This window comes from Brassica napus, chromosome C8, assembly GCF_020379485.1.
Source record: "Brassica napus cultivar Da-Ae chromosome C8, Da-Ae, whole genome shotgun sequence".
In the NCBI taxonomy this organism is placed as follows: domain Eukaryota; kingdom Viridiplantae; phylum Streptophyta; class Magnoliopsida; order Brassicales; family Brassicaceae; genus Brassica; species Brassica napus.
Genome location: NC_063451.1, coordinates 26,389,750 through 26,405,827, shown reverse-complemented (window position 1 = coordinate 26,405,827; position 16,078 = coordinate 26,389,750). Strand labels below are relative to the sequence as shown.

Genomic DNA, 16,078 nt, shown 5'->3' with positions numbered 1-16,078 from the left:
ACCTACTCGGCATGATGATAGAGGCGAACGGGCAACATATCATGTTACGGTTCCAGACATTTTCACAGACATTGGACGACTTAGCGGAAAACCAAAGGACCGTCGACTTACTGAGCAGGAGCGCAGTAATTTGCAAACATATTTGCTCACCAACTTGCGAAGATGTTCTTCAATATGAGAGGTAAATAAATTAGCTTACAAATTTTTGTTTTAACAAGTTGAAATTTAAATCTTAATTAATTACATTATTGTCATCATATGTACAAGATTTTCATGGGAGAAAAGCGGTTCGAATATAGATACGCCACAGAGGACGAGCTAGAAGAAATGAAGCAGAGAGAATTTTCTAGATGGATGTTTACTTATGTGAGTGCTTTAAACAAATTAAAATATCATTTATCACATATTTATACTAATTCACATTTATTGATATAACATATATATGTGCTATTAATATAGGTGTTTGCTGGTTTGGCCAGAGGTAAAACATTTGACGATTGGATACGCGAGATGGTCGATTTCCCCCTGAATTCCAACGATATCTCCGGCGATCTCCCCCTTTTCTTACACAAATCATGTAAGGACCCTATCTCACTCTCTTAGGTTCTATTTGTTAGGTTTTTGTGTAGATTTGATAGATTTTCGTTAGGGTGATTGGTTAGGATTGTGATTTGGTTGTATAATAGGTTTAGAATTGTGATTTGGTTGAATAATTTGTTTTGTTGAATTGATTTAGAATTTTTTATAATTTTTTTATTTTTTTGTATTTATAAAATCGATTTTTGTATATAAATTCGATTTTTGTGTATAAATTCGATTTTTGTATTTTACAAAACGATTTTTGTATATAAATTCGATTTTTTGGATTTTACAAAACGTTTTTTTGTATATAAATTCGATTTTTTGGACTTTACAAAACATTTTTAATATCTATAAAACTTTTTTTGGGATTAAAAACTATTATTTGGGATTTAAAAAAAAAATATATATATATATATATATTTTATAAATTTCTATATTTATTAAATATTTTTAATATTATTAAAACTATTTTTTGTAATTATTAAACTATTTTTTATTTATTAAAACTATTTTTTTTTATTAGTTCTATTTTTATATATTTATTAAACATTTTTAATATCTATAAAACTTTTTTTGTGATTAAAAAATATTATTTGGGATTTTTGTTTTTAAAAAAAAAATATATATATATTTATATTGTATAAATTTCTATATTTATTAAACATTTTTAATATCTATAAAACTTTTTTGTGATTAAAAACTATTATTTAGGATTTTGTTTTAAAAAAAAAATTAATTTATATATTTCTATATTTATTAAATATATTTTTTTTAATTTACATGTCTCATGATGATCAGACCCGGCCTCGACAGCGTCGTGGTCGTGGTGGTACGGGGAGCCAGTCTCGGGATTCCAGCCATTTTCAGGATTCCTACCATACATCTCCCTCTGCTGCACCCGCTCCTGCTCCTCTCGCTGCCGCTGCTGCACCCGCTCCTGCTCCTCCGGGTCCTCCGGGAGTGATGAGCGTTGCGGAGTTGGTTCGACAGCCCGGTCGTGACCATCTTCCCTATCTCACTCCGTATCCACATGGACGGGGTCAAACATGGTAATTAAACATATTTTTTTTCTTTAAAATTTGATTCATTATTAACCGTTTGTTTTTTTTATTAGGTTCAACCGATCTGGGAACGGGATCAGCGCATGGATCAACCGTACGATGTACTCGGCCCTCGACAGGGGACATCCGACTTTCACTCACTTCCCTACCGACAAACAGCATCTGTGGTTTCGTCAGTTTGCGGTAAGTATTCTAATTTTTTACTTATATTTTTAATCTTTAATATAAATTTTCTACTAATTGTGTTTTATTTTCAGCAAGAGTTCAACTGGAATTCCGATGAGACGCTCTTTATCTATCACCACTTCGTCCATAAAGTTATGGACAACTATGGGAAGCAGATCCACGAGTGGAAGAAGAAGTGGGAAATCAACAAGGTTTGGTTTTAATTTATTAAACAATTTTTTAAAGGGCAATTGTCCAAAAGAACACCTTTCAAGTTTATGTCACAAAAATGACACCAGGAAATGAAAGTCACAAAAATGACATTCATTAAAGGGCAAAATGTCACTACTACCCTTGTGTTATAAGAATAAAAAAAACAAACAATTCATTTCCTTCACTCGCGACTCTTCGAACCGTGTCGTGTTCGGCTCGGGAATCTTCAAACCCTCACCGGCACTGTCGTCTCCGGCTCGCGAATCATCGTCTCCGGCTCGCGAATCATCGTCTCCGGCTCGGGAATCATCGTCTCCGGCTCGGGAATCATCTTCTCCGGCTCGCTAATCATCTTCTCCGGATCGCTAGTCATCTTATTCGGCTCGCTAATCATCTTCTCCGGCTCGCTAATCATCTTCTCCGGCTATCTAATCATCAGCGTCACACTCTCTACTCTCAAAATCGGACACAAATCACTATGTAACTTTTTAAAATTAGGGTTTTTGAATTAAAATTTGTGAAGCTTGCGTTTTGATTTTGATTTGTTTGTTACTCTTTCTTATTAACCAGCGAAGCAAATGAAAGACTTTTGAATTGTGGGAACACAAAGTTGTTGGAGCATAATTCATCTCTTTGAGGTATGTTGCAGATTTAACCTTCTGTGTGTTTGTACAAATTTATAAAATAAAAGTTTGTTGTCTCTTGCTGCATCTATTGAATGTTTTTAGAAGATTTCCAGAAAGCATTTGTTGCTGCATCTATTGAATGTTGAATATTGAAACTCGTATGGTAACACATTTTGAAACTTTTTTGCTTGGAGTCTTGTTTTGATTAGGAATGTTGATATTTTTGATAGGGTCTTGAATTTGCTTATGAGTCTTTTGTTGCTTGTGAAACTGTCTAGTGTTTATAATAATTTCAGGAAACATTTGTTTTTGATAGGGTCTTGAATTTGCTTATGAGTCTTTTGTTGCTTGTGAAACTGTCTAGTGTTTATAATAATTTCAGGAAGCATTTGTTGTGTTATTTCAGGAAAGCCTTCCAGAAAAGTTTGAAATTTTTTTTCCTTGTTTACGCAGGATAGAAACAAGATGGGAGATTCAGTGCCTCTAAAACTAGCACTGCCAGAGCTGAAGTATCCTATTGGTTCACAGCCAAAGCAAAAGTCAGTAATCAACCAATATTCCGGCTCAGAGTATATCTCCATTGTTGACAGCATCCTAAAACCAGATGAGATGATAAGAGTCCGAGGATCATTTCTGGGACCTATAATGAAGCTCAGTGAGAGAGGATTGAAGTTATCAGCAAAGATGGTCTACGCCATTCTCACTAGAAGCATCGTTTCTGTCAAGGAGAATGAAGCCTGGTTCCATTTCGGTGCGCAGCCAATGAGGTTCTCTATAAGAGAATTTCATATGATGACAGGCTTGAAATGTAGTGGTGCATTAGAAGGACCACGAAGGGAAACCGATAGATTTAATTGGGAATTGCTAAAGGGGCGTAGTCATAAGTTAAGTGACGTGGTGGAACAGCTCAGAAACACAAGAGAAGATGCTTCTGAGGAGAGAGTATGCCTCGCAATGCTCATCCTGGTAGAGAGCATATTATTGCGGAAGAGCAAAGGAGGGAGTTTTCCTTTGGAATATGCGAAAAATGCACAGGATATGACATATCCATGGGGGAAAGAGGCTTACATTGTGCTCCTGAAGTCAATTCAAAACGCTGTCGCGAATCATTTGGAGAATAAATCCAAATTTGAGTTGCAAGGTTATCCTCTAGTATTCCTTCTTTGGATACTAGAGTCGATTCCTTTGCTAAGGAATAAGTTCAGTAAGTGTGTACCAACAGTTGAGGTTCCTGGGCCGACTTACTTGTGTGAAAAATACACTGAGGTAGAGAATCCATCACTTGATAGGGTTTTACAGGTTGAAGCTGATACAAAGGTAAGCTTTTCCAAGTATATGTTTCTCAGTTTATTTGGCTTCTTCTTTTTAATATGTTTCTCATTGGTCTTTTTTAAAATACTCTCAGCTGAAGGTCCATTGCATACTACCTTCTATTCCTCATGATCCAGAAGATGATATCTCCATTGAAGACAAATATAGTGACGAGCTGGAAACACTGAAAGATGTAACAAAGAAAGGGTACAAGCTTACAGCCGATGACTGGGAAAATAGGTGTGTAGACACATTTGAAACATTGGATGCTCTTATTCAAATGATGGCAAATAAGGAGACTGGCCAAGCTTCTACTCCGATTGATGAGGATTCAGTAAATGAAAAAGTGAACAGGATCATTGAGGTAATGGAGGAGAATCTGAAGAGCATGAAGGATCGAATGTCATTACTGGAAGAAGAAAACATGCATCTTAGAGCCCGTGTGTCAGAGTTGGAAGGAAACAACAATGTTTTTCCCACTAACGTGACACAACAGGTAAATTCTCAAAACATCTTCTTTTACATTTGCATTTTCAAGTATTTTTTGGAAGATCTTGTACATATTCTTGAATGCCTTCCTAATATTTGACAAACAGCGATCCAGTGGGACACCTTTATCTCCAATGTCTCACACGCAACCATCGAGTGAGACGCCTTTATCTCCAATGTCTCAACAGCCTAATTTGACACATGAGGTATGTAACAAATAAATATTGTTGAGTTTTGAAGTAATATTTGAAAGCTTTTGTACTTCTTGAATGCATTCCTGATTTTTGCAGGAGACAATGATTGAATCAGCTGCATCTCCAAAGTCTCAACAAAATGAGGTATATGCTCAAAATTTTTAAGAAAATATTTGGAAATTCTTGTACAAAATCCTGAATGCCTTCCTGATTTTTGCAGGATTACACGCAACCATCGAGTGAGACGCCTTTATCTCCAATGTCTCAACAGCCTAATTTGACACATGAGGTATGTAACCAATAAATATTGTTGAGTTTTGAAGTAATATTTGGAAACTTTTGTACATATTCTTGAATGCATTCTTGATTTTTGCAGGAGACAATGAATGAATCAGATGATGACACTCCTGCCCTTGATACTCAAGTATTCTCTCCTAATCTGACAAAAGAGGTATATGCTCAATGATATTGTTTTCACAGTTGGAGTTTACAAATTAGTTTTGGGTGATTTTTTTTACATATAAAGGCTTTTCTGATTTTTGACAGAAAGAAACAAGTGAGTCACCTGCTGAGAGGCCATCCAATCCTAATCAGGATGGAAAACCAGATGATGAGGTAATATTTATTCTAGAAATTATAGTTGAATGTATTCATGATGGCCTTTCCTGATATTTTTTTGCAGATTGTGAGAGAGAAATTAACAAGGGAGTCACCTGCTGCTCAGAGTCAAGTTTCGCAGAAAAAAACAGTGGAAATGAATGAGACACCTTCTTCTCCAATAGCTCCAAAGAGTATTGAAACTCCCGTTTATACTCCAAGTCAGACTCAGGAGGTACATGGTCAAAAACAAAATCTTGGATTTTTAAGTTAATGTTTGGAAGCTTTAGAACGTACTCTGGATTGCCTTCGTGATAATTTTTACAGATTGAGAGAGAGCCATCGGATGACACGCCTACCCTTGATAGTCAAGTTTTCACTCCTAATCTGACAAAAGAGGTATATGCTCAATGACAGTTGGAGTTTACAATTAGTTTTGGGTGATTTACATATATAGACCTTTCTAATTTTTGGCAGAGGGAAACACAAACCTCTACTGATGAGACGCCACCCAAAACTAATCAAGAAGAAGGAAAAACAAATGATGAGGTAATATTTACTCTAGAAATTATAATTGAATGTATTCATGATGGCCTTTCCTGATATTTTTTGCAGATTGTGATTGAGTCACCTGCTGCTCAGACTCAAGTTTTGCAAAAAGAAACACTGGAAATGAATGAGACACCTTCTTCTCCAATATCTCCAAAGAGTATTGAGGCTCAAGTTTTTACTCCAATTCAGAAACAGCAGGTAAATGCTCAAAAAATCTTGGAGATTTCAAGTAATGTTTGGAAGCTTTTGTACGTGTTTTTGATCCCCTTCCTGACTTTTTGTTTTTTTTGCAGACGGTAACAGAGGGAACGTATGAGGCTACACAGCCATTGACTGAGATCATTTCAGCAAACAATAAAAAGGTAAGCATAGAAATGTCTTTCATAAGTACAACTTGAATTTTAAATTGTAGAAACTTCTTCATAACTACCTCTTTTATTTTATTGTTATTACAGAAGGATACACATGCTGTGCATCACACACCTTCCTCTCCATTGTCTTCACTAATTGCACTAGTTATTGAAGAAAATAAGAATGTTTTGGTAAGAAAAAATATTTAAAATGTTTATGTAATATTTTTCTATTCAACTAACTCTTACCATTTACTTTTGTCTTATAGAGTGAGACAGAAACTGCGACCCAATATTTTTCTCTAAGTGAGGGAGAGGAGACACAATCAAACAGAAAGAATTAAGCAGAAGAAAATCTCAAGGATACTACAAAACATACAACTGAGCTAGTTTCCACAGATGTTTCGAAGACACAACCTCTTACACAGCCTCTTACTCAGCAAACACAGCACCTTCAGACAAGTGAGGGAGAGCAATCCGATGAGACACCATCAGAGCAGAATCAAGCAGAAGAAAATCTCAAGGATACTACAGAACCTACTACTGAGCTAGTTTCCACAGAGCCTACTACTGAACCTACTACTGAGCATGTTTCGAAGATACCGCCTATTATTCAGAAAACAGAGCATCTTCAGACAAGTGCTATAGATTTTTCATAAACAAACGAGGTATGCATCGAGTATATTTGATCTTTAATTATTATTCTAACAATTTGAAACCGCTGATGTTACTGAATCTTCATTTTTCATAGGTTGAAGTAAGCAGGCTTCTAGCTCACTTTCAAATAGGCGCAGAGGTTGAGATTTTGTCTACTGATGACGAAATATGGTATCCAGGAAAGGTTGTTGATCTTAAACTGTGTGAAGGACTAGAGGAGCTGACAGTTGAGTACACGACACTCTTCGCAGACCAACATAGACTTCAGAAACTTCAGGATACTATCACGGCTGACAAAATACGTCCTGCAACACCAACTAGTGACCAAAAATCCTTTGAGATGATGGATAAGGTAGAAGTCTTTTACAACAATGGCTGGAGCAGCGGACAAATTAGCATGGTACTTGGTGATAACACATACTCGGTGTGTCTCTATACTTCTATGGAAACTATTCTATTCAAACATTCAGATTTGCGAATTCATAGAGAATGGAAAGATGGAGTCTGGAAGATGGCAGATAAGGTAAATCATAACTTGAATTATACTTCACGTGAATTGTTTGATATACATACATTTTAGTTTCAGGAATGGTTTCCAGAAATTCCGATTGCAACAAATTTGATAATATTTTGCTTGGTGTCTATTGTTTGATTAAAGGTGAAGCCTGATAAGAAAAGGAAAGCTGCTGCCTCATCACAAAATTCAGGAATGGATAATGTTTTCCTAAGAAGGAGCGAGAGGGTGCCTAAACGATCTAGAGACACAAAAACTCCATTCAAGTCTGACAGAAATCCGGCTTTAACTGTAATACCTGAGATTATACCTGCAGTTGATCCGTTTTCAACTCCTGCGGAACATAAGCTTTCAAGGCTTCAAAATTGGATGACATTAAAGCCCGGCATGCATGAAACGTAAGCATGTTTCTGTCCTTGTCTATATATTCTTATATTTATGTATAAAAGGTTTAGTAATTCCTTTGAATCTTTAATCGACTGCAGGTCCCTATCAATCAATGATAATAAGATAAGGAAATCTTTCTTTCAAAGCATGGAAAATGCAAAAAAGGACCTTAAGAAAGAGGTAATTTCTTTACATATGTTCTTGCCTTGAGCTTTTTTTTAAAAAAAAATTCAGGAAGGATTTGTTTAGTTTCAGGAATTAGATAGTAACAAAATAGATAATGTTTGCATTTTTTTTTGCAGCACATTGATGGAGCCTTTGCAATGCTAAATTGCAGAAGAAATGAGAATGCTGCTTGGTTCCACAACTACAAGATTCCAAAGGCGTGCTTCCTACCTATGGAGTTCTTGCATTGCTTGCTCTCTCATGATTTGGCTTACAAGAAAGAAAAGGTCAAAGGTAAAAAGATTTTCAACGATTTATTTAAAGATATTGTAAGAGGGAAGGTATATCCAGAGAAGACATGGGGAGAAGATGTTGATGTTGTGTATGGGATTACTCTTGGAAAAAAAAGCAATGTCTGGATTGGGATGGAAATTCATTTGAAGAAGAAAAGAATCACAGTATATGATTGTTTTCAAAAGGAAAGCAACAGCATTGATATTCCTCAAGTGAAAAAGTTGGCAGGTATGTATAAACAATTTGTATTTGATGTATTCAACTGTTTCTTGGTTTGAAATATTCAACTGATTCTATCTTGATATTGATTTTTAAATATGACAGTGTTGATTTCTGATCTGCTGGTGGAATCTTCTGGTGATGAGGTAGATAAAGTGAAGATGATTCCATTTGAGGTTGAGCAGGCACAAGGTTTACCCAAGACAAAACATCCTTTCAACTGTGGGATATTTCTTGTCAAGATTCTGGAGTGCCAGTCATTGAAGATAGGAGACATGACAAAGATTAATGATGACAATGCATTGGAGCTAAGGAGAACCTTGTCTTGTGAGATCTTCAACCAATTTGTGGATGAGAGCTTTGGGAAATGAGAATGATGCATCAAAACATTTTTTGTTTTAGTTAAGACTCGGTTTTAGTTATGACTGTTTATTTTGTTATGTTGTTGGCGTCTGGTTACATAAGAAAGATTGGAAGGATATCAAGTATTTTTTTGGGTATCATATATCTTGGAAGGTTAAATAATGTTTCTGGATGGGTTTCCAGAAAAAATTGTAAGCTTAAAATTGTGATGTTTACAGACAAAAAAAAAAAAAAAAATTAGATCCAAAAAGGATCGAACCCAGAGGGAGAGAGTTTGCGTATTTGGATAGTGTGGGATTTTAGCCACTAGGCAAAGAAGAATCATCTGTTAATGGATTACATTTAATTGTATTTAACTCCAAACTGTAACACAAAAAAAAATTAAAATTGATTTTGAATCCACCACTTATCGAACCCGGGGATAGAGAAACTTTTGTGTTATGAAATGCCTCGGTTTAACCGCTGGTCTGAAGTGAATCATCTGTCAAAGAATATTACATAAGCATACTTAAACCAATTAATATAGGATAGGTTTCCAAAACCAATACCTTTCGATTGGAAAAAGACAAAACTCTTGCCGTCTCAACACTCTCGCCGTTTCAAACTTCACGAATCTCACTCGTCTCCGCCTCTCGAATCTCTCTCTCATCTCCATATCTCTCGATCTCCGACGAAAACCCATCTCCAGAACTCTCTCTCTCTCGATCTTTTACGCGAGCTCTCTCTATTCTCCGAGAAAAACCATTTCTATAGCTCTATCTCTTTAAGGTATGTTGCAGATTCAACCTTATGTGTGTTTTCTTTCTGAGAGATTGGTCTCCTGGTTTTTGCTTGTGTATAGACTTGCTCGTTTTAACCTAATATGATTGGTAGAATTCTAGTTCATGTGAAAGCATGTGTATAGACTTCAGAAAGGATTTGTATTGTTTCAGGAAACCCTTCCTGCAGATTCAACCTTATGTGTGTTTTCTCCATATCTCTCGATCTCCGACGAAAACACATCTCCAGAACTCTCTCTCTCTCGATCTTTTACGCGAGCTCTCTCTATTCTCCGAGAAAAACCATTTCTAGAGCTCTATCTCTTTAAGGTATGTTGCAGATTCAACCTTATGTGTGTTTTCTTTCTGAGAGATTGGTCTCCTGGTTTTTGCTTGTGTATAGACTTGCTCGTTTTAACCTAATATGATTGGTCGATTTCTAGTTCATGTGAAAGTATGTGTATAGACTTCAGGAAGGATTTGTATTGTTTCAGGAAACCCTTCCTGCAGATTCAACCTTATGTGTGTTTTCTCCATATCTCTCGATCTCCGACGAAAACCCATCTCCAGAACTCTCTCTCTCTCTCGATCTTTTACGCGAGCTCTCTCTATTCTCCGAGAAAAACCATTTCTAGAGCTCTATCTCTTTAAGGTATGTTGCAGATTCAACCTTATGTGTGTTTTCTTTCTGAGAGATTGGTCTCCTGGTTTTTGCTTGTGTATAGACTTGCTCGTTTCAACCTAATATGATTGGTAGAATTCTAGTTCATGTGAAAGCATGTGTATAGACTTCAGGAAGGATTTGTATTGTTTCAGGAAACCCTTCCTGCAGATTCAGCCTTATGTGTGTTTTCTTTCTGAGAGATTGGTCTCCTGGTTTTTGCTTGTGTATTGACTTGCTCGTTTTAACCTAATATGATTGGTATTATTCTAGTTCATGCGAAAGCATGTGTATAGACTTCAGGAAGGATTTGTATTGTTTCAGGAAACCCTTCCTGCAGATTCAACCTTATGTGTGTTTTCTTTCTGAGAGATTGGTCTCCTGGTTTTTGCTTGTGTATTAACTTGCTCGTTTTAACCTAATATGATTGGTAGAATTCTAGTTCATGTGAAAGCATGTGTATAGACTTCAGGAAGGATTTGTATTGTTTCAGGAAACCCTTCCTGAAACAAGATGGGAGATCCATTACCATTAAGACTAGCACTGCCTGAGCTGAGATATCCGATTGGATCAGAGCCAGAGAAGACGATATCGATAAACCAACACTCGATAGTTGCTTATATCAAAACTGTTAAGGAAATTCTAGGAAATGATGAGTTCAACAGAATAAGAGGGACGTTTTTGGGACCGGTGATCAAGCTTGGAGAGAGGTCTTTGAAATTATCAGCTAAGATAGTGCACGCAGTTCTCACCAAAAGCATCAGGACAGTGAAGAGACACGAATCCTGGTTCCATTTTGGTGCTCAGCCAATGAGGTTCTCTATAAGAGAATTCCACATGGTGACTGGTTTGAAATGTAGTGGTGAAGCAAGAGAACCACGAGAGGAAACCGAGAGATTTAAGTGGGACTTCCTAAAAGGGCGTACTCATACAGTAAAGGACGTGGAGAAGCAGCTCAGAAACACAAGAGAAGATGCTTCTGATGAGAGATTCTGCCTTGCAATGCTCCTCCTGATTGAGAGCATACTACTACAGAAGAGCCTTCTCGACGGTGGCACAACTTTTACTTTGGATTATGTGAAAATAGCGCAGGATATGGATGTCTTGATGACATACCCATGGGGGAGAACAGCTTATAATTTGCTGTTAAAATCACTTCAGAGAGCTGTCGACAAAAGCCTCGACAAAAACAATTATGATTTGCAAGGATTCCCTATGGCATTTCTTATATGGATACTTGAGTCAGTACCTTTGCTACAGTATGCATTCAGTCAAGTGGTTCCTATTCTGAGCGTTCAACCGTCTACCCCAATATTTTTGTGTGAGAAGTACCTTCAAATAGCTTCTCCACAGCTGATAGATGTTCTCCTAATTGAAATCAAAGATCATGTAAAGTTTTTACATTATTTTTTTCTTGTTTCTGTTTTGCCTTATGATTCTCCATTTAAAAGCTAATTATTTTTATGGTTTCAGCTTAAGGTCATATGCATCCTACCTCCTATTCCTAATGATCCAGAAGCTGATGTTTGCATGGAAGACGAAGCTAATAAAGATCTGGATGACATGGCCGATTTATCCAAGAGAGGTTATAAGTTTAAAATTAGAGATTGGCGAAACATGTCAGTAGACCTATACGGTGCTAATGAACAAATAAGAAGAGCATCTTTACTGTTTGGGAATGGAGGGATGAGTCAAGCTTCTTCTTCGTATCAGGAGGAGTCTTTGGAATCAAAGATCAACAGAATCAGCGAGATGGTGGGAGATAATTTAAGGATCATGAACGATCGTTTGTGTTTGATTGAAAAAGACAGGAAACAGATTAAAGAACGTGTGACAAAACTAGAGAAACTACAAAGAGTTACTTCATATGAAACTCCAAACAATGAGGTAACTTTTTTTCGGAAATTAAAATTAATGTTTATCTAGTTCTTGATTCAGTTTTTTTTTTGAGTTGTCAAGTAATTTTGGAAGATGTTATACATATTTAGGATTGCCTTCCTAATTTTTGTTCTACTTGCACAGACTGACACAACTCCATTTCATGAGACGGCTTCCAGACAAGGTGAAGCCAATACAGATCAAGCAGATGAACAACTTAACAATGAGGCAAGTATAATTTTGAAAACTGTTGGTATTTATAAAATTATGAATTTGGTTGTACTTCAATTAATTTTTGGAAGTTCTTGTACGTGTTCATAATCCCATTCCTGACTTCAGGATACACGAGAGCCTATGAATGAGATCACGAAAGAGACACCTGGTTCTCCAATAGCTCAACAGAATATTGAGACTCCAGTCCTTACTCCAATTCAGACGCAACAGGTACATTCTTTAAAAAAATGGACTTTTCAAGTAATTTTTGGAAGCCCTTGTACGTGTTCATGAAACCATTCCTGAATTCAGGAGACTCACGAGCTTATGAATGAGAACATTTCACCAAACATTCAGGAGACTCACGAGCAAAATAAGGTATTACTTTTATTTTAAAACCTTTAATAAATATAAAGCAACTATCAAAATGACTGGATATCCTTGAATCTAAACCATCACAGGATGTAGAAAGCAGAGTTCAAAATACCTTTGAGATCGGAGCAAATGTGGAGATTTCATCACAAGATGACAATACTTGTCATAAATGGTATCCAGGAAATGTGTTGGCAACATATTTGGTTGATGGGGTTGAGATGGTGAAAGTTGAGTACTCCGCACCGTCTCTGGACGAAAAGAAGAGGAAAAGGAGTGTTGAGACACGTGTATCAATTGACAGAATACGTCCTCAACCACCACCTGAGAGACCTGGAGCGAAGAAAAGTTATGAGCTAATGGATGACGTAGAGGTGTTCGACAATGGTGCCTGGTGCGCTGGAAAAGTTAAAGTCATTTTGTTTGATGGCACGTGTTTTGTCTCTTTGAACAATTCTACTGAACAAATTTACTTCAACCATTCTGAGATGCGAAAACCAAGAAAATGGGTAGATGGTGTTTGGAAGATGACAGAAAAGGTAAAACAAATGCCTTGGATAACTTGAATTGAAAAATAATGTCATTTGTTTAATATCTCGGTATTGTTTTTCAGATAGAAGAAGAGCAGACGCAGAGTGTGAATCCAAGTGAAGGAGATGGTGATAAAAAGGTATGAAATATTTATACATCATACTAGGAATTAAGATATAAATGTATCTGAATTTTTGTCATTCAAAAAGGGGAAGGCGAAGGCTGTCGCTTGTAAGAAGAAGAAGAAAGCAAATGCTCAGCCAGTAGATTTGCTTCCTTTTCTACAGCGAGAAGAGAAGAGGCCAATACGACCTAGAAACCCTCCTATGCCTGTAACACCTGAGGTAATCCTTCCAATTGATCCATTTGTGACACCTGAATTTCCTCGGTTTTCAAGGCTTGCACACTGGATGGATCTACGGGGCATATATCGTGTGTAAGCAACTTTTTGTCCTTGCATAAATATTCCTAATTTATTTTGTAAAAGTTTCGATTGATACTAGTTAATTTTATCAACTACAGACCGTTTTATATCAATGGAAGAGAAATTGAAAAAGAGTTCTTTCAAAAAATGGACGATGCAGAAAAGAATCTCAACAAAGAGGTAATCAACACTCTGTTCTGTCTTCTATTTATTTAATGTTAATAATTAATGTGGTTCTGGATGATGCAATGTGATTAGGAAAAGGATATGATTGAGTTTTGTATTTACAAACTCTGTTTCGATTCTTATTGAGTGGTAATAATGCTTTGTGGATATTTGATTGTGTCATATGTTTAGGAAGAGGTTGAGTTGAGCTATGTTAGATGTCCATGTTATAGCAGTTCTATATGAAGTTTCTAACTATATTGTTACATTGGCAGCACATAAATGTTGCATTTGAAATGCTAAATTGTAAGAGGGTTGAGCAAGGTGCTTGGTTCCGCAACAACAATCTTCCAGCAGCATGCTTTGTACCAGTCAGATTCTTAGAAGTGGTTGGGTACGCTTATGAATCTGTCAGGAAGCCACATAAGAAAAAACAAACGTTATTGGAGGGCTGTGTAGGCGAACTTGTGAAAGGTTTAATACATCCAAAGAAGGTATGGCTGGAAGATGTTGATGTTATATATGGTGTCATTGAAGATAAGTTGAGCTATCACTATATTGGGGTGGAGATACAATTGATTGATAACACAATCACACTCTTCCATTGTGGTCTTCCAAAAGCAAATATCAAACGTGCTCTTAATCAAATCCAAGAACTGGCAGGTAAAAACTCTTTGTGATTTATTAATTTTATCATTCAGTGTAGAAAAATCAGTTTTATTTATATTGTTACATTGATTATGGATAGGATTGTGAAAGTATGCGTATCCTGAAAAAAGAATTTTAGCTAATTTAGAAAATAAAAGTTTGTCTCTTGCTGCTTGTGCTTGTGATGCATTTTTACATATTCATTTTGTTGTCTGTTGGTGATTAATTTATTGTATAATTTTGGGTATTTATGACAGTGTTGATTAGTGCCATAAAGATGGAACTTCTTGGTGAAGAGGTTAATTTCGAAGATATCAGTCCATTTCAAGTTAAGTTTGCAGAAGGGCTTCCAAAGACAAAATTTCCATACAACTGTGGTATTTTTGTTGTGAAGATGCTGGAATGCAGGTCACTGGGATTGAAGAGCATGGCTAATATAAATGATGAAACTGCGATGGACTTACGAAGCAAGCTATGTTGTGAGATCTTCGACCAGTTTATGGATAAAGATTTCCAGGAAGGTCAAAGGAAGTGAAAATGTCATATTTGTTCTGTTTTTTACTCTGTTTTTCTACTTTGACGTTAATTATCCCTAACGTTTAAGTTTAAGTTTGTAATGAATTATCCCTAACGTTTTTTTCATTTAGATTGTTATTGAAAATTTTTTAGGATGTCTTGATGAATTGTCAAATGCTTATGGTACTTTTAGGATGGGTTTCCAGAAAAAGAGTGAGAAAGCAAAATGCACCATAGCCTAGCAAATTCCTTTAAAGTTTACAAAAAAAATGAAAAAGAATGTGATCCGATGTCAATTGAACTCGTTAACTTTTGAATATTTAATTAAAAACAGAAAAAAATGTGAGTATACACAACGGGTATCGAACACGGCTTATTGTGTGATAAGGGTACGCTAAGAGTAGAAGGGCTTGCCACTAGGCTATGGTGGATATTCGATAACAGTGTAAATGTGAATTTATTTAATCACCGACGATAGATTTATATAATCTGGATATCATTTTAGGTATTCAGGATAGCTTTCCAAAAACAAATTCCTTTAATGTTTACAAAAAAAATGAAAAAGAATGTGATCCGATTTGGATTGAACTCGTGAACTCTCGAAAGATGAATAAAAGTGTGCTAGGCTTAGGTGAATCATCTGATATATGTGTCCACATAAATGAATTTAACCGCATTTTATGTCAAATTCAGGATGGCTTTCCAGAAACGAATATGAAACCGAGATTAGCCAGATATAAGACCACTAATCCTCTACATTTTAATCAGTGTTTTTGTTTTGTTTTGACTGAAACACAACACAAAAGAAGATGATAGCATGAGATTACTCATAATGTGGTTTCTTAAAACAAATCATAATGTGGTTTCTTAAAACAAATCATAATGTGGTTTCTTAAAACATAAGCTTTAAAACATAAAAAAAGAGAAGATCATAACATGAGATTACTCATCCAACAGCCACTTTTCCTCAAGCTTACACCAATCAGGAACTTTGACCTTCACATCAGCAAGCATTCCATCCGCTTCCATGAGTTCTTCTTTGAGTTTTTCCAACTCAGCAGTGAAGTCAAATTTTCCTTTAGCCTTAATAATCTCTTCAAGCAACTCGATTTCGGAAGCAATGGAATTTGCTTTGCTGGCTGCCTGATGCCATTCAATTTCAGATAGCTTGTG

The 16,078-nt window shown here is 36.1% G+C and overlaps 4 protein-coding genes across 4 annotated transcripts; all 4 read left to right on the top strand.

The window, feature by feature from the left end:
• Window positions 1–3,112: 3,112 nt before the first annotated feature.
• Window positions 3,113–5,219, top strand: LOC125591948. The gene is made up of 6 exons (XM_048766881.1): window positions 3,113–3,964; window positions 4,053–4,454; window positions 4,555–4,653; window positions 4,738–4,785; window positions 4,862–4,930; window positions 5,018–5,219. Exons 1-6 carry the CDS (start codon window positions 3,113–3,115, stop codon window positions 5,105–5,107), a joined length of 1,560 nt encoding a protein of 519 aa, XP_048622838.1. The 3' UTR covers window positions 5,108–5,219.
• Window positions 5,220–6,816: 1,597 nt separating this feature from the next.
• Window positions 6,817–8,864, top strand: LOC125591691. Its single transcript, XM_048766337.1, has 5 exons — window positions 6,817–7,320; window positions 7,456–7,709; window positions 7,797–7,878; window positions 8,001–8,385; window positions 8,482–8,864. The coding sequence occupies exons 1-5, from the start codon at window positions 7,138–7,140 to the stop codon at window positions 8,745–8,747; spliced, it is 1,170 nt and encodes a 389-aa protein (XP_048622294.1). The 5' UTR covers window positions 6,817–7,137; the 3' UTR covers window positions 8,748–8,864.
• A 1,657-nt stretch (window positions 8,865–10,521) lies between these two features.
• Window positions 10,522–15,060, top strand: LOC125591690. The gene is made up of 3 exons (XM_048766336.1): window positions 10,522–13,588; window positions 13,675–13,756; window positions 14,017–15,060. The coding sequence occupies exons 1-3, from the start codon at window positions 13,479–13,481 to the stop codon at window positions 14,419–14,421; spliced, it is 597 nt and encodes a 198-aa protein (XP_048622293.1). The 5' UTR covers window positions 10,522–13,478; the 3' UTR covers window positions 14,422–15,060.
• Window positions 10,672–13,468, top strand: LOC125591947. The gene is made up of 9 exons (XM_048766880.1): window positions 10,672–11,547; window positions 11,632–12,045; window positions 12,181–12,264; window positions 12,376–12,480; window positions 12,562–12,627; window positions 12,711–13,160; window positions 13,235–13,291; window positions 13,362–13,383; window positions 13,440–13,468. Exons 1-9 carry the CDS (start codon window positions 10,672–10,674, stop codon window positions 13,466–13,468), a joined length of 2,103 nt encoding a protein of 700 aa, XP_048622837.1.
• Window positions 15,061–16,078: the final 1,018 nt, after the last annotated feature.